General features: G+C 44.2%; 2 protein-coding genes across 7 annotated transcripts in view; both read left to right on the top strand.

Moving 5' to 3' along the window:
* Positions 1-13,776, top strand: part of LOC120094262 (uncharacterized) — a 44,266-nt gene extending 30,490 nt beyond the window's left edge. The window contains exon 3 of the mRNA XM_063266469.1: positions 13,713-13,776. The gene's annotated coding sequence lies outside the window, so the exon portion shown is untranslated. The remainder of the gene's footprint in view (positions 1-13,712) is intronic.
* Arih2 (ariadne RBR E3 ubiquitin protein ligase 2) overlaps positions 9,148-17,430 on the top strand; it is a 59,159-nt gene continuing 50,876 nt past the window's right edge. Inside the window, exons 1-3 of one of the 6 annotated variants that reach the window (XM_008766537.4) lie at positions 9,148-9,312; positions 13,713-13,776; positions 15,974-16,323. In XM_008766537.4, the coding sequence (XP_008764759.1) occupies positions 16,072-16,323 (252 nt within the window). In that variant the 5' untranslated portion in view covers positions 9,148-9,312; positions 13,713-13,776; positions 15,974-16,071. Of the gene's footprint in view, positions 9,313-9,401; positions 9,862-11,049; positions 11,181-13,712; positions 13,777-15,970; positions 16,324-17,430 lie in introns of those variants that run through there. The other 5 variants (NM_001012275.2, XM_006243785.5, XM_039081600.2 and 2 more) reach the window with 5 other exon arrangements.

Genomic DNA, 17,430 nt, shown 5'->3' with positions numbered 1-17,430 from the left:
GGGCCGTGGGCAGGTCGGAAAGAGGGCCCAGGCGGACTAGCCTGACTTCCGCCCGAAGTCTACTTCCGGTTGCCACTCCTCCTTAGTGGGCGGAGCTTTCCCTAAGCTGTGTGGGAGGGGCTTGGGAATGATTGTCATGGACTTTCTCCTCCAGGAAGTCTTCTTAGACTTGAGGTTTTATTCTTTCTCTGGTCCTCTGTGGTCCGATGCACCTGTGCACTCCACAGAGGTCGCACACACCCTTTTGCTTGACAGCCACTCTTTTATAGGTGCTGAAGAGTGGAGGCACCCCATACAGGTCCCTCGTCTTTGACAAAGTGAAAAGATGCATAGTATGTCCTATGGTAAAAATCAATCTGTAGGAAAATAAATCCGAGAAGTAAAGTGTACAAGACAAATAATTTGTAACTAATTAGTTAAGCAAAAGACGATCTCATTAGGAAGGTAAAGGATTAAGTTGTAGGGCATGGTAAAGAGGTGAAGGACCTTTCTGGCAGAAAATAAAGAAAATTCAAAAACTCTGAGATGACCTGTGTTTCAAGTCTGAGAAACCACAGGGGTGGGGGAGGGTTGGGGTGGGGTAGTGGAGTAGCTGGGGAGGACAGAGAAGAAATACTCATCAGGAGGAACTTTCTGCCTCACTGTGAATCTCTTCTATGATAGGTTTTGGATGGCGAATAGCAATCTGAGATGAGATTTAAAAACAAACAAACAAAAAAAAAAGGATCCCTGTTAACTGCTGGTCGAGAAAGTTAAAGGTTGTGAGTAGAAATGTTGGTTTGGACTACCACATAGCCGAGTCATTAATGAAGAGTGGTCAGATGGTGAGAGGAAAACCCAAAGGACCTGTTAGTAAATGGAAATTCATTCCATTCACCACCCATGTGCAGAAGCTGGCAAGATGGCTCAGCAGTTCAGAGAGCTAGCTGCTTTTACAGAGTACCTAGGTTCTGTTCCCTGCACCCACGTGGCAGCTCAGAACTGTCTGAAACTACAGTTCCATGAGATCTAATGCCCTCTTTTGGCCTCTTTGGGCACCAGGCACATATAAATTCATGGAAGCAAAGACTCAAAAACATAAAATAAAAATGAAATTTTTTTTTTTTAGAAAAAGTTTTATAAGAGAGACTTACAGATCAATGCTAATGTTTTTGGCCTTAGCAACTAGAGAGAAGATGTCATCTTTAAGTGAGGTTGGGGAAGAGATGGGTGAAGCAGGTTAGAGGACATTTTAGACATAATTAGTTTGACATTTCTATTAATAGCTCTAGCTCTTGATCCAGGATTCTGAAAAGAGGCTCAGGCTGGTGGTTAAATTCAATATTAACCAGTGAAATTAGATCATCAAGGGAGTGGAAGCCCTCAGAACCCCTGGAACCCTTTCCCTTCCAGTGTTTAGAGAGCAGATAGATGAGGAAGGGCCTGAAAAATAAAGAAGTAACCAAGACGTAGGAGACCAAAGAATCTGCAGTCATTATAAGCAAGGGTTTCCAAAGGGATGGGAGAGTCAGGAACATTAGAACCAGGAAGTGATGGAGGTCCCAAAGACTTATGGGAGAATGGAGGGCAAGCGGGTTGGAACAATATACAAAAAACCATACAAATATACAAGTTAATTTAATTTTATGCTTTATGCACATTGATGAGAGGGTTTCAGATGCCCTGGAACTGGAGTTATAGACAGTTTAGACGTTCTATTGTGCCAGGAATTGAACCCAGTTCCTCTGGAAGAGCCGCTAGTGCTCTTAACCACTGAGCCATCTCTCCAGCCCACCCAATTCTTTTCTTAGGAGGTAATGAGGTACCGTGGAGGAATTTCAGATACAACAGTGACACAATCAGATTTGTTTTGGAAAATCTGTCTTCACTGAATCAATTTATTTCAGGGGGAGACGGGAACAGAACAGCCAGCTGAGTTAATGATAGCATCCCAGGTTAGGGATAGGGAAGGCAAGAGGCAAACATGGCAGAGGAAGAAATAGGAAGCAGAGGCACCAGGAGAAACAGTATCTATCAGTCTCCTTGCGCTTCGGTGCTCAGAGAATGTCTGAAAACGTGGCTGCTTGGCAACTGGTTAGAGGGACGCAGGAAAAGAGCAATACCCACGCGTGGTTGTGTGAACTTTGAAAACTCTGGGGGATGGGCACTTAAAGGCCATAGTGGGCAGCATAGTGAGCCCCTGTGGACTGGAAGGTGGAGGAGGGAGGCTGGAGATTTGGCCCGGTGGTTAAGAGAGCTTGCTGCACAGCCTCGAGGACCTGATTGCAGCACAGACAGAACAAGCCGAACGGGGTTGTGTGAGTGCCTGTAACCTCGAGTGGGTGGCTGGGTAGGTGGGTGGAAGCGGAGTCAGAGATCACTGGGAGTTGATGGCTGGCTGCCTGCCCAGCCCAAAAACTCATGTTCCCAGTTCAGGAAGAGACTCTGTCTCAAAGGAATGAGGCAGAGAGTAATAAAGGATTCTAAGTGCATCTCTGGGGTCCATACCTATACCCGGGCTCATGCAACTCTGTCAACTCCCCCCACCCCCACACATCTGCCCCATACATGAGGCATAGTAGAGCATGTCTGTCTGCAATGCTTGAACATGGGACATAGAGGAGGAGGACTAGGCATTTTTTTTTTTCTTTTCTATTTTTCGGAGCTGGGGACCGAACCCAGGGCCTTGCGCTTGCTAGGCAAGCGCTCTACCACTGAGCTAAATCCCCAACCCCGGACTAGGCATTTTTGTTTGTTTTTGAGACAGGTCCTTTGGCATATAGCCCTGGCTGGCTTAGAACTAGCTATTTAGATCAGGTCAGACTTAAGCTTCTGCTGATCCTTTTGCCTCTGCCTCCCAAGTGCTGGGATTGCAGGTGCGTGGTGGCTTGAATATGCTTAGCCCATGGAAAGTGGCACTCCTGGGAGGTGTGGGCTTGTTGGAGGCAGGCTTCAAGGTCTCCACCCACCCAGTCAGTGTAAGCCAGTCTCCTGGCTGACTTCGGATCAAGATGTTGAACTTTTGGTTCCTCCAGCCCCACATCTGCCATGCACACTGTCATGCTCCCGTCATGATGATAATGGACCGAACCTCTGAAACTATAAGCCACCCCCACTTAAATGTTTATCTTCGTAAGAGTTGCCTTGGTCACGTGGTCTCCTCACAGCAGTAAAGTCCTGAGACAAGATGTGCGCCACAGTTTCCATCGGTGCATTCGAGTTTCTAGATCCCACTCCAAGCTACATGAGAGCCTCTCTAAAGTAATAAATAAATGAATAATAAAGGCAAAAAGAGGAAGAGGGGAGAAAAAGGAGGAAGTGCTGGCTAGTCTGATGTCAACTTGACACAAAATATAGTCATCTGAGAGGAGAGAATGTCTGTTAAGAAAAGACCTCCTGGGCTGGGGATTTGGCTCAGTGGTAGAGCACTTGCCTAGCAACCGAAAGGCCCTGGGTTCAGTCCCCAGCTCCGAAAAAAAGAAAGAAAAAAAAAGAAAAAAAGAAAGAAAAGAAAAGACCTCCTTAAGATTGGGCATTTTTTTAAATTAGGGGAGATGGGGGAGGGCCCAACCCGGTGTGGGTGGTGTCATCCCTGGGCCGGTGGTCATGGATTCTATAAAAGAGCAGGCTGAGCAAGCCATGGGGAGCAAGTAACCCACTCAAGGCCTGTCTATCAGGTGACACTTGGCTCTCCAGAAGGACTACCAGCAGCAGATGAAAACACCGAACAGCCAGGCTGGAGAGATGACTCAGCAATTAAGAGCAACTGGCTGCTCTTCCAGAAGACCTGAGTTTAGTTCCAATTTCCAGCACCCACATGCCAGCTCACAGCCGTCTGTAACTCTAGTTCCAGTGGATCCCAAACCTTCTGGCCTCTCTAGGTACCAAGCACAAACTTGGTGCACACATGCATGCAGGTAAAACACCCCTGTGAGTGAGTGCTGGAAATCATAATCAAACACGGGTCCTCTGTACTCTTAACATAGCCCGTTCCAGGCCCGTAACAATCAAAAGAATCTTAAAAACAACAGGAAGAAATCTGAGCAGGCAAGGCGTGTTAGTTCATGTCTTTAATTCCAGCGATCAGGAGGCAAAGAAGATGGCAACTGTGAGTTTGAGGCCAGCCAGGACTACACAGAGAGACCTTTTCTCAAACAAACACAAAAGTAAACAGCCAACTAGTCAACCGGAGTCGGTTGCTATTTTTGTTTGGAAGGAAGGAAGAAATGAAGAGTTAAAGTAGGGTTTATTTATTTAGTTAGTTTTTGAGAGGAGAGGAACTTTGTGCCTACAAGGGCAGGTCCACCCTTTCTGTCTGACCTGATCCTTATATTGGTGATTTAGGTGGAGGCCAAGATTCAGGTTCTCCCAGCGTCATTGAATCTCTTGCTGCTACTCCAATCCTAAACCAGCTACTATGGTATCAGGAGCTATTATTAGCTGTGTCTGCAAAAGGCCTTCGATAGTCAGGCCTTGCTTTTGTGAGCATCCTTTTGTCAAATCTTCCCCTTCCGGAGTGACCATTAGTTCTACTTCAGTTAGGTTTCTTCCTCATTGTTCTATTGGAGTGGCTTAAACACAGGCCATTACCCTCCCAGTTCTAGAGACTCTTCGTCTGAGAGACCAGGAGAGGGTGTTGCTTATGACCTGCAGAAGGAACCATTTCCTGTGTCCATAGGTAGGGCTTTTGTTTTGTTTTGGTATATTTGGTCTACAAACGTAGCCCTGATGGCTTGATACTTGCTGTGTGTTTCAGGCTGGGCTCAGACTCCTAGTAATCCTTCTCTCTTAGCCTCTGGATTGCTGGGATTAAACGTGTCATCTTTGCTGTTCTGGCTTTGATAAAGTCTCACTGTTTGTTTGTTTGTTTAATTTTTTTTTTTTTTTTTTTGGTTCTTTTTTTCGGAGCTGGGGACCGAACCCAGGGCCTTGCGCTTCCTAGGTAAGCGCTCTACCACTGAGCTAAATCCCCAGCCCCTAAACCCAGGTTTTCTATAAGAATAGTTAATGCTTTTAAGTGTTGAGCCATTTCTCCTGTCCATTTCTTCTCCCCACTATATATGTCTATATGTTGTTTTTTTTTTTGTATATGCTGTTTGTTTGTTTCAATTTTTAAAAAGTTTTTTATTGTTTTTTGAGACAGTGTTTCTCTATGTCTGGCTGTGCTGGAAGTTGCTCTGTAGACTAGGCAGGCCTTGAACTCATAGAGATCCAATTACACACACAGGCATGCGCGCGCGCGCGCACACACACACACACACACACACACACACACACACACACTAGGAGCCATCATAGGACAAGCTAATAACTCAGGTAATCCTCCTGAGATGGTCTGCAAGGCTCAGGAGAAAATCATTTTAGGAAAGATTCCTGCTGTTAATATACTTTTCCTGTTATCACATACATAACAATCACTAGGTATTAGCCCACCCTTTTGAGCAGATCTCTGCAGAGCAATAAAGATGTACTGTCTTGCAGTGTTGTCTCATGGCGCTCGTAGCCCTCCTTCAGCTCTTTGGTTTCCTTGGCCAGGTTTAAGGTGTAGGACCATGCCACAAAACTGTATTGAACTTCATGGTGTCGATTCAAACTTTGGGGTAAAGCCATATATGTACCTATGCTATGGCACATGCAAACTCAGGAGATTGTAGGTGAGCCATTTTATGTTACAATGCTGGAGCTTGAGAGGGAATCTAAACTTGTGAAAAATATTAGTATGTATGTGAGCGTTTGTGAGAACATGTGTTCCGTGTTTGGACTTGAGCCTGTAGAAAAAAGCAGTCCTGAACCTACATGTGGGTGTTAGGAACTGCACTCAGGTCCTCTGCTGGAGCAGGAGTACTCTTAGTCACTATCGAGTCTGTGCATGTGGGAAGAATTGGAGTCCTGAGGGCCATTGTCCTATAGTACCTGCAGTGAAAGGGGGCTGGAATGGTCCCGGGACTCAAAACCAAAATCTAAGGTTCCACTAAGTCTCTCATATAAAATAGGACCTGATACGTGAGCACCTACGTTCTGTAATTTGCAGGTGTAAGGCTTCTTCTTTTTCTTTCTTTCTCATATGCAATTGGAGCCTTGGGTCAGTTCATGTAGTCTTTCGGTAGTGGTTTAGCCCCTGGAAGCTCTGGTTGGTTGGCATTGTTGTTCTTATGGGGTTGTAAGCCCCTTTAGCTCTTTCAATCCTTTCTCTAATTCCTCCAACGGGGGTCTCATTCTCAGTTCCGTGGTTTGTTGCTAGAATTCATCTCTGTATTTGACATGCTCTGGCTGTTATCTCTCAGGAGAGATCTATATCCGGTTCCTGTCAGCATGCCCTTTTTTTTTTTTTTCTTTTTTTTTTTCTTTTTTTTTTTCGGAGCTGGGGACCAAACCCAGGGCCTTGTGCTTGCTAGGCAGGTGCTCTACCGCTGAGCTAAATCCCCAACCCCGAGCATGCCCTTCTTAGCTTCATCAATCTTACTAGTTTTGGTGGATATATATATATATATATATATATATATATATATATATATATGGATATATATATGCCCATGTGGGGCAGGAGATGTAAGTACTCACTGGAGTGGAACTGTTACCAAGAATTCAAAGTGATACCTGAAAATTAGTTGTGAAAAATGTGATTTGAATCCTTTACGGGTACCATGATTTACATATAGGTTTTGTCCACTCAAGTACCCACGTTCACGGCTTGTCCTAATTTGCTTTCTATGGCTGTGATAAAGACCATGACTAAAACCAATTCGGAGAGGAAAAAAATTTCTCTCACCTTCCAGCTTATAGTCCCTCATGGAAGGAAATTAGGACAAGAACTTGAGGCAGGAACTGAAGCAGGGGTAAGAGGAGGAGCGCTGCTTGCTAGCGTGAGCTCACGGACTGCTCAGCCAGCGTGCTGGCTCCTGCTTGCTTGCTTTTTTTTTTTTTTTAAAGATTTATTTTTTTAAATTAATCTCTCACTCTCTTCAGACATATCAGAAGATCCCATTACAGATGGTTGTGAGCCACCATGTGGTTGCTGGGAATCTCTCCAGGCCCCCCCCCCCCTTTTTTCTTTTTCTTTTTTTTGAGATAGGGTTTCTCCGTGTAGCCCTCGCTGTCCTGGAACTTGATTCACAGACCAGGCAGGCCTTGCAGGAACTCAGAGAGAGATCTTCCTCTGCCTCCTAAGTGCTGGGATTAAAGGTATGTGTCACTACTCCCTGGCTTCAGCCTTCTCTTTTATGTTACTTGGACCACCTGGTGAGGGGTGCTGACTGGACCTTCCACATCAATCACTAATCAAGAAAATAGCTTGCTTACAGGCCAATTTAATGGACACATTTTATCGATTGAGGTTCTCCACAGAGTGAATCTTCTTGGTAAAAGCAAATAGCACAAGCTTTTTTGTTTTGTTTGTTTTTTAAAGATTTACTTATTCTGTATTAAATACACCACAGCTGTCTTCAGACACACCAGAAGAGGGTGTCAGATCCCATTACAGGTTGCTGGGAACCTGTGTGGTTGCTGGGAATTGAACTCAGGATCTCTAGAAGAGCAGTTGGTGCTCTTAACAGCTGAGCCATCTTTCCAGCCCTGTTTATTTTTTAACTTTTTTTTTTAAAGGTAATTACTGATTATGTACCCCAGCTGCCTTGCTGGGCAGCTTGAAACTTACTACGCAGGGATTTCCCCAGTCTTTGCCTCCCATGAACTATTAATTCTTACTCTAGATTAGAGACTTTCCACATTTGATTACCCCTGATTTTGGTACACGATTCAAATTTATATATATTTTAAGCTGAGAGCATGGGGGTGCACAAATGTGAGTTTGAGAGCTTCAGGTTATTCAGAGATTCACAGTGAGAGTTTTTCTCAAAAATATTTTGTTTGCTTGTTTATGTGTATATGTGCCAAAAGAGGTCAAGAGAAGGCTTCAGATCCCCTGGAGCTTGAGTTACAGGACATTATGAATAGTGGGGATGGGACTCCGGTTTCCAGAGAGAGCAGCAAGAGCTTACTGGCCCAGTCAACTACCAAGTCTCCCAAGTTATATTTTTTCCAAGAATTACATAAGAGTCTATTGTATGGGTTTTTTTCTTTCTGCTTCATTTTCTTGGGTCTCTTGAATGTCAATACACTGGAGAAAGGTAGAAATAAGTTATGTACAGATCTGTGCAAACATTTACCTCATAGCAGCACTGGTTCACTCCAGTGTAAACACCTCAAAGTAGCTGCTACTTGAGTAGCCTCCTATCAGTTCACGAGACTTGGTGACCAGTACTAGAAAGGGACTGGAGTCCTAACGACAGTCTATATTGTGGGTAGAAATTGTACAGCGAAAACACTTAAGATGTATGAATCGTTGGTTCTGGTAGTCAAGCAGCAAGACAAACCAGCCTTGGCTATATAGTAAGTTGCATCTAAATATAACCAACCAAAACAAAAAATATCGGTCGTGTGAGGTGAGTGGAAGTCGGAGGCTAGTGAGGCAGTGTCACGAGAAGCCAAAACACCATGCTCATGGGCCAGAACTTCCTCCTAATGTAACGTAGAAATTCCGAGTATAGCTCAGGTCAAACCATAGTTGCTTGGAAACTATGATCCTTTTACCTACTCCAGTGTTGTCAGAATGTCTTCTCATGCTGTGAAGTGAGGAGACAGGGAAAGAAAAGTTAAAAATATCTCAATTTAATAGATGGCTCAGTGGGTAAAAAGTGCTTACTGACAAGCTTGACAAGTGTTTGATCCTTGAAACCCACATGGTGGAAGGAGAAAACTGACCCCTGAAAATTGTCCTGACTTCTACACACAAGCTGTGGTACACACAAAATAAATGTTAAGAAAATCTAAAATATATATTACATATATAATATCTAACATATATAACAATATATATAACATATTATATATAGTATATATATAACATATTATATATTATATATAGTATATATATAACATATATATTTTACATATATAATATATATATATATCTCAAAGACGCTGGTAGGCTAAAGCAGGAAACAAATGTCTATAAATTCCTTCAAAAGCGAACGCTCAGTAGTTTGGCCCGGTAGATCTCAACCTAGGACCGCGAGGAATCAATCCCTCAGTCTACGCATTTGTCAGAAGCCTGTTAGCTTCACCGACGACCGCAGGCCGACCCCTACCGGAAGTGACGCGCTGCGCAGAACACTTCCGGAGCTGCGGGGACGGCTCTGCCAGAGGAAGCAGCGCGGGCCTGACCCGCGTCCGCCGGCCGCCTCCGCTGCCGCTTCGCCTCAGTCAGATTCTTTTGGTCCGGCTTGACCTGGCCTGGCCGGCCTGAGCTCTGCGGCCGCGAGGTCGCGGCTCCCGGTAAGTGCGCGGCGTGAGTCGAGGCCTTGTTTACTCTTGACTGGCCTCGGGGGGGGGGATCCCCGCGCGCCTCTCCGGCGCGGTCGGGGCTCCGCCTTCGCCGCCGCCTTCGAGGCCGGGGCGTCCCAGGTCCCGATGTTCCCCGCTGTCCTAGAGACACTCCCGGAGGCAACAGCCGGCGCCGTGGGGCGCCTGGTGTCTTTCCTGGGTTTCTCTTCCTCGTTGCCTCTTTAGCTCACCGAGAGGTCGGAGGCCAGCGCCTCTGGCCCGCCGGCGCCGGTGCACTTGGGCCTGCCCCTCTGGGCGCTCCAGGAAAACGCACCACCTTGGAGGCTCCTGATTTATATCGTGTTTGGGAGCTTTTGCAGCGCCTGGTGCACTGTTTGTTAACGCCCGTCCTGTGAAAGGTCCTCCCTGCGCGTGGGTTCTGTGTCCGCGCGGATCTCCTGAGGAACAGGGTGCAGCGGAGAGACGTGCGGTCACGCCCGACGCCACTGGTCTAGCCTCAAGAGAGGCGGTAGTGTTCTCGGACGAGCTCGCCTTAGTTCTGTTAGTTACTCTGTCTCATAGAACTTTATGTCGCGACGAAAACGTTCTAGACCTTTCCTGTTCAGTATGGCTGTTTAGTGTTGACATGTAGTTAGTATATCTGAGAAACTAAACTTTACTTACTTTTTGAAGTAAGCTAACTTTAGATAACCCCATGTAATTGGTGGCTACGTGCCGTTATTAGGACAGATGCAGTGTCAAGTTTGCTGTTTTTAGACTTCGTAGTCCTGGCTGTCAAGGAACTCACTATGGAGACTAGACTGACCTCGAACTCACCCTGCTTCTGCCTCTCTCAAGTGGTGGAATTAAAGGCTTACACCACCATGCTGAGGACGCTGCTGAGTTTTTAAACAGGTTGCTGATTCATATTTTTCAGCCAAGAAGTTTTCTTCGAAAATGTAGTTAATAAATGACCACTGAGGGCCAAGTGTTACAACTGGAGTTAAAGATCTGTTAGACTAGCCACATTTTTGTGTTCTTGTCAACCTTAGACCAAGAATCATCATCGCTTTGTATGTGGCCGAGTCTTGGAAGCTAGCTCATAGGGAGTGGCAGGTGTTCTGAAGATGACTTTGACTCTTGGAAAAAGTACTAATTCTGTACCATTCCTCTGTGAGATATAGTCATATTTAACGTCTTGAATACTTTCTGACATTAAGAAAATAACACACTGACCCTTTGAACAAGGTCAGGACTCAGTTTTCTTGTGTGCTTGTATTTTTAGGCAACAGCTTGCAGTGTAGCCCAGGCTAGTCTCCCACTTTTTTTTTAAAAAAAGATTTATTATATATAAGTACACTGTAGCTGTCTTCCGACACACCAGAAGAAGGCATCAGATCTCATTACAGATGGTTGTGAGCCACCATGTGGTTGCTGGGATTTGAACTCCAGGACCTCTGGAAGAGCAGTCAGTGCTCTGAGCCATCTCTCCAGCCCTAGACTCCCATTTTTGATCCTCCTGAAAACTCCTAAATTGGGGAACCCAGGATGTGCCACCAAGCTCAGCGAGGCCAGCATTCCTTCAGGAAGCTCTAACAGAGCCTAATGTTTCATTCACCTTTAGCCTCAGCATTCAGGAAATCTGTGAGTTTGAGGACAGACAGCCTAGTCTTCATAGTGAGACCTTGTATCAAAAATGTGTTTTTAAAATTTTTATTTTAGAAAAGCTTTATTTAGATCTGGATGTAGACCACCAGGAAGTATATGAAAGAGTCATTTCTTTTCGAGAACCTGGATTTCCATGACTTGACTATTTGGTTGGTGAAAAGCTGTTAGCCATATTGTGGACAGATCCTAAGGAGAAATCAGAATTTGAAAGGGTATGTTCTTTTGTTAGTCAGATTTCCGCAGCTTTAAATCAGGCTCCTGGAGAGTGATGGCTAGAATCTCCTTAGAATGGATTTCTGAGCTGCCTCTGCCAGTTGGCTTTGTATGAGCCTAGGCAAGATACTTACTTAGCCATTATAATTTCCAGCTTCATCTGTAAGCCTCTGTTTGAGACAGGATCTCACCATGCAACTCACTTGATTTACCAGTCTTTGACTTCCCAAATTCTGGAATTAAAGGTGTAAGTTTGTACCTCCTAGCTGGTCATTGTAAGCCCTCCCCCATCCATTTTTTTCTTTCCCCTCTGTAGCCCTGGCTGTCTGAGAACTAGCTCTGTAGATCAGGCTGGCTTCAAACTCAAATCACCTAATTCTGCCTCCCAGGTGCTCCACATCTGGCCATTCCATTATTTGGGAAATAGTTTTCCATGGTACTTATTTAGACTGATTTTTTAATTAATTTGTATTTTCTTGTCTATAATTGAAGTATTCTTCGTCAGTTATAAGCTCTGGTTGCCCAAAAAATCCTAAAGAAAAGAGCAGTGGATATAAAAAGAAAAAAATGTAGTATTTTCCAAGTCTTGGATAGTAGGGTGCATGTTTCTAGAAAAACCAGGTGGCTTCTGGAATATGAGGTGACTGGGCATGGTAGCATATTTACCATTCTAGTCTGTGGGACCTGTTAAATGAAGGAGACAAAAATCTCATTAAATAGCAACTTTATTCAGAGCATTTATACTCTGAATAATTTATACTCTGAGGGTGAAGAGAAACCATATGAGTAAAGTTCTCATGAGTTCAAGCTGTATAAGATCACAAGACTGCTAACCAGTGTGGATAGTTTACACATTTAATCGAGTAACAACAATAATGAGTAAACTGTTTAGCTGCACTTGGGAGGAGCAGGAGAACCCATTCTAAGAAACTGAGGTCATAAGAAGCACTCAGAATCTCACACAGTTCCATTCGTTGACCACGTTCCAGGAGTAGCTTATGTTCATGGTCACAGAATAAAATTGGAGATGGATATTACCGTTGCCTAATTAGGTACATTTTTACTGTAAAGTTGAGACATTTTGATGATCTTGATCATTCTTCCACCTCACATGTTCTAGGATTACAGGCATGTGCCATCATGTAAACCTAGGCATTGAAGTGTGTAATTCCAGTATTCCTACTCAACTTTGGGAGGTGGAGACAGGAGAGCCCTTGGCAGGTCTTAGGCCAACTAGTCTGTTTTATGCATTGGTAAAACAAACCAAACAAGGTGGAAAGGAAGCACTAATACCTGACATTGCAGTGTGTTTTAGGCTTGGTTAGTCAACTTAATCAGACCTTGTCTCAAAAAGTAACACAGGGTGGGCATGTGGTGCAGATCTTTAATCCCTGCACTCTTGAGTCAAAGGCAGTCTGATTTTGTGAGTTTGAGGCCAGCTTGGTCTACACAGTCCCAGGTCAGCCAGAACTACTTAGAGAGCATGGATCTGGGTTGGAGGGTGGAGGGCTTGAGAGGGTAAAGTGCTTACCTAGTTAGCTCTGTGTGAGATGCTGGATTTAGTTTGCAAACTGGGTGTAGTAATACATCCCCATAGACTTAGGATGCATAGTAAGATCCTGTCACCAAAAAGCAGGCTTGTGAGAGAACACAGCAGGTAAAAGCTCTTGCTGCCAACCTTGAAGACCTTTATTTTTTATTTTAGACTTATTTATTTTATGTATGTGGATACACTGTAGCTATCTTCAGACACACCAGAAGAGGGCATCGATCCCATTACAGATGGTTGTGAGCCACCATTTTTTGCTGGGACCTCTGGAAAAGCAGTCAGTGCTCCTAACCGCCTATCCATCTCTAGCCGGAAGACCTTCTTTAAATCCCTGGAATTCAAATAGTTGAAGGAGAGAACAACCTTACACCAACTGTTCTCTGACTTCCACTCACGGTGGCCTGAACCCACAGTGCATTAAATGCATAAATGAAGGAGACAAAACAACTGGTGCAACAGCACACGTGAGCTAATTTCAGTGCTTGAGAAGCAGAGGCAGGTGGTTCTCTGTAGGTTCAAGGTCAGCTTGGTCTGTAGTAGAGTTCCAAGATAGTCATATGGCGAGACCCTATTTTTTTTTTTTTTTAAAGATTTATTTATTGTATGTATGTGAGAACACTGTCACTGTCTTCAGACTCACCAGAAGAGGGCATCGGATGTGCATTATAGATGGTTGTGAGCCAGCATGTGGTGGCTGGGAATTGAACTCAGGACCTCTGGAAGAGCAGTCAGTGCTCTTAACCACTGAGCCATCTCTCCAGCCCCAGAGACCCTATTTCAAAAGAAACAGAAACAATAAACTTGAGAAAGCAGGATATCAGTTAAAAAATATGAATATGGGTTGGGGATTTAGCTCAGTGGTAGAGCACTTGCCTAGCAAGCGCAAGGCCCTGGGTTCGGTCCCCAGGTCCGAAAAAAAGAATTTAAAGGAAAAAAAAAACCAAAAAAAAAAAACCATGAATATTCTCTCTTTTCATTTCAGATGGAAATCCTATGACACAGACAATTTGGGTGATATCTGCAGGAAAGAGCTTTAAACATTACAGGTGATTTAAACATTTCCTTAATTGTGTTCTGTTAATGTACTCGTATGTGTATTGCATGTGGAAGTCAGTACAGCTTTGGTTGGTTCTCTCCTGACCATGTGGATTCAGTGATTGAACTCAGGTTGTTAGGTTTGACGACAGGCATCCTTACCCGCCCAACCATCGTTCAGCCCAAGGTTAACTTTCTCTTAAAGAAGACAAATACAATTTAACCACACTAGATCACAGATCAGATAATCTTGTTTAGTCAGTAAAGTGCTTGCCACAAAAACTTGAGGATGTAAATTCTAATCCCAGCACCCCATGAAAGGCTGGCTGTGGTGGGTGTACGTGTAGCCCAGCTCTCTAGGTCTGCTGGCCAGCTTGTGTAGCCAGTTAGTGAGTTCAGTGAAATGGTGAGCCAGGCGTGGTGGTGTATGCCTTTAAAATCTCAGTACTTAGGTATCAGAGGCAGGCAGATTTCTTAGAGTTCAGAGGCCAGCCTGGTGTATATAGTGAGTTTTAGGCCAGCCTGGGCTTTATATAATCAGACCCTGTCTCAAAGCAGAACAGAACAAACCAAAAATAAAATGGAAGGCTAGCACGATAGCAGACTTAATGACCCAAGTTGGAGTCCTCCACACTTGGGACCAACGTGGTAGAAGGAGCAAGAAGCAAATTTACAAGTTGTCTTCTGACTTCATGCTTTCTGCGCATGTGAACACACACACACACACACACACACACACACACACACACACACACACACGTGCACAGAGAGAGAAGAAAGGCTTCCTAAATAAACAAACAAGTGTAATTAAAAAGCAAGGTGGTGGGGTTGGGGATTTAGCTCAGTGGTAGAGCGCTTGCCTAGGAAGCGCAAGGCCCTGAGTTCAGTCCCCAGCTCCGAAAAAAAGAACCAAAAAAAAAAGCAAGGTGGGAGCTGGTTATGGTGGTATACACCCAGAGTTTAATCCCAGACTTTGAGAGGCAGAAGTAGGCAGATCTCAGAATTTAAGGCCAGCCTGTTCTGCAGAATGAGACCCTATCTCAAAAAATAAAAGTAAAGGGTTTTATATTCCTGCAGACTGGCTATGTGTTCAGTATATATTTTCCTGTACTCTTTATTATTTATTTATTGTTTTGTAGAGGCAGGTTTCTCTGTGTAGCCCTTGCTTTCTGGAACTCACTCCGTATATCCAGCTGGCCTCAAACTCAGATACACTTGCCTCTGCCTCCCTAATGCTAGCTAGGATTAAAGGTATGCACGATGTTTATTTTTATTTTATGTGCATTAGTATTTGACTGCATATGTGTCTGTGAGGGTGTTGGATTTCCTAGAACTGGAGTTATAGGCAGATGTGAGCTGCCATGTAGGTGCTAGGAATTGAACCATGGTCTTTTGGGAGAATAACCTGTGCTCTTAACTACTGAGTCATTGCTTCAGTCCCGCCATAGCTACAGCTTTAGGGTTACCTTCAACTTGTACAGCTAACTGTGAAGAAAAAATTTCCCCCCTGAAGGACTCTGGGGGAAAAGGGACAAATCCATTGGAATTTTGGAGTCCTTTGAAAAACACATTTGTTTATTTATTGTATATGGCTGTATGTGAGTGCTTCTTGTGTAGAAGTCAGGGAACAACTTGAGTCACTTTTTTATCTCCTACTCTTTTTTTTGCTTCTTTTTTTTGGAGCTGGGGACCGAACCCAGGGCCTTGCACTTCCTAGGCAAGCGCTCTACCACTGAACTAAATCCCCAACCCCTTTATCTCCTACCCTTTTGGGACCAGATTTGAATGAATTTCAGGCTTGGAGGCAGTAAGTGCTTTTACCTGGTGAGCAGTCTTCGCCATCTGTGGAGTCCTTGCCATGGGGAAGATATTCTTGCATTTTAATGCTGGCCTTTTTGTTTATCATTTCTGCCTCTTGGTGAAAGGATTTCCCTTGATAAGCATAGTCCAGGGAGGAGCTAGGGGTTCTGAATGAAACTAGAATTGAGAGAGGCAGCTGGGTGGGTGGTGCCTGTCTTAAATTCAGTCCTTAGAGGCAGAGGCAGGAGAGTTCAGCCAGAGCTACACCGAGAGCTGGCTTGGGGGAATAAAAGAATTAAGATAGGCTATAGTGGGAACAGGGCTAGGGCTTTGTTATTTTGATTGTTGAATGATTTCTTTAATTGTTCATAGAGAGATAGTAATACTTTTTTTCCTCTCTCTTAGAAGACAAAAAACACTAATGCATTTGAGAAAACGATAAAAGTTGGGGGGAGGAGGAGAAAAAGCAACTGCTTTCCTGATCTGCTACTTGACTGGATGTTAAGATGTCCGTGGACATGAACAGCCAAGGGTCTGACAGCAATGAAGAGGACTATGACCCAAACTGTGAGGAAGAGGAAGAAGAGGAAGAGGACCCTGGGGACATAGAGGACTACTATGTGGGAGTAGCCAGTGATGTGGAGCAGCAGGGGGCTGATGCTTTTGATCCCGAAGAGTATCAATTCACTTGCTTGACCTATAAGGAGTCTGAGGGCGCCCTCCATGAGCATATGACCAGCTTAGCCTCTGCCTTAAAGGTGAGTAGTGCTGCCAGTTCAAATGTAACCTCTCAGGTGAATTGAAGAAAATCTCTTGTTAATCACTCTTACATACTGATTGAATGGTCTTGTAGCTTGAAACCCAAAGCTTATGTGTATCACATCATTTGGATATTTTGTCACATTTACTTGTTTTAAAATACAACCGTGTTCAGGGTAAAAAGGTATAGAATAAATTTAAGATCAGAAGTATATATTGCCCAGTTCAGAAGGAAGGTCTATGAATCTTGACGAGATGATGTATATCTGAACCACTGTCTTTTCTACAACTATTTGATAAAATGTTGGTAAAAATATCCAGAGCCCCTGCTTTGCCCTTGGATCAGTGCCTCCGGCTGAGAGCTCACTGATTTCAGGTGTACTGGTGCTTAACTATTTTGAAAGTTTTCATAAAAACAGTTCTCAGAGCTTATAATTGGGGGAATCAGTATAAAAATTTAAAAAGTGACTGACTCGGTTGTTCTAAAAGAGGTGTTGGGGCTTTGTTTTGTTTATCACTTCGACCCACATCCTTTTTGAATCTTAATGTCTCAGGCCGGTTATTGCCTTTTGGATCCTAGCATGTTTTTAAATGTTTAGACATTTTTTCAGCATGCTTTCTTTGAAAGAAGTTCACCAAAATCTGAAAATGAGAGAACATTTATCTTTAAGATAGATAAGAGAGAAGATGAGAGAGCTTTGTTGACTTCGAGTCATGAATTACCTTGTTGGTTTTACTGGACTGCACTGAAGGTCAGTGGGGCTCAGCAGGTAGAGGCCCTGGCCTTGAACACAGCCTGATCACCTCAGGTCACTCTCTGGAGCCCAGAGAAAGGTGGAAGGAGAGCTGTCCTCTGTTTCCAAGTGTATTGTGTTGTACTGGCTCCTCCACCCCAAATAATGCCAAACTGCAGGTCGGAAGGAATGATTGGCACGTCTGTAATCCTGCACTGGAGAGGTGGCAGGAGAAAGATCACAATAAATTCAAGGTCCCAGGTTTACAGTGTGCTCAAAGCTGGCTGATGCTGTCTATACAAGACTGTCTTAAAAAATACCAACGGGGGCTGGGGATTTAGCTCAGTGGTAGAGCCCTTACCTAGGAAGCGC

This window comes from Rattus norvegicus, chromosome 8, assembly GCF_036323735.1.
Source record: "Rattus norvegicus strain BN/NHsdMcwi chromosome 8, GRCr8, whole genome shotgun sequence".
Classification (NCBI taxonomy): domain Eukaryota; kingdom Metazoa; phylum Chordata; class Mammalia; order Rodentia; family Muridae; genus Rattus; species Rattus norvegicus.
The sequence above is the reverse complement of the archived record's forward strand: the minus strand, read 5'-3'. Positions and strand labels throughout refer to the sequence as shown.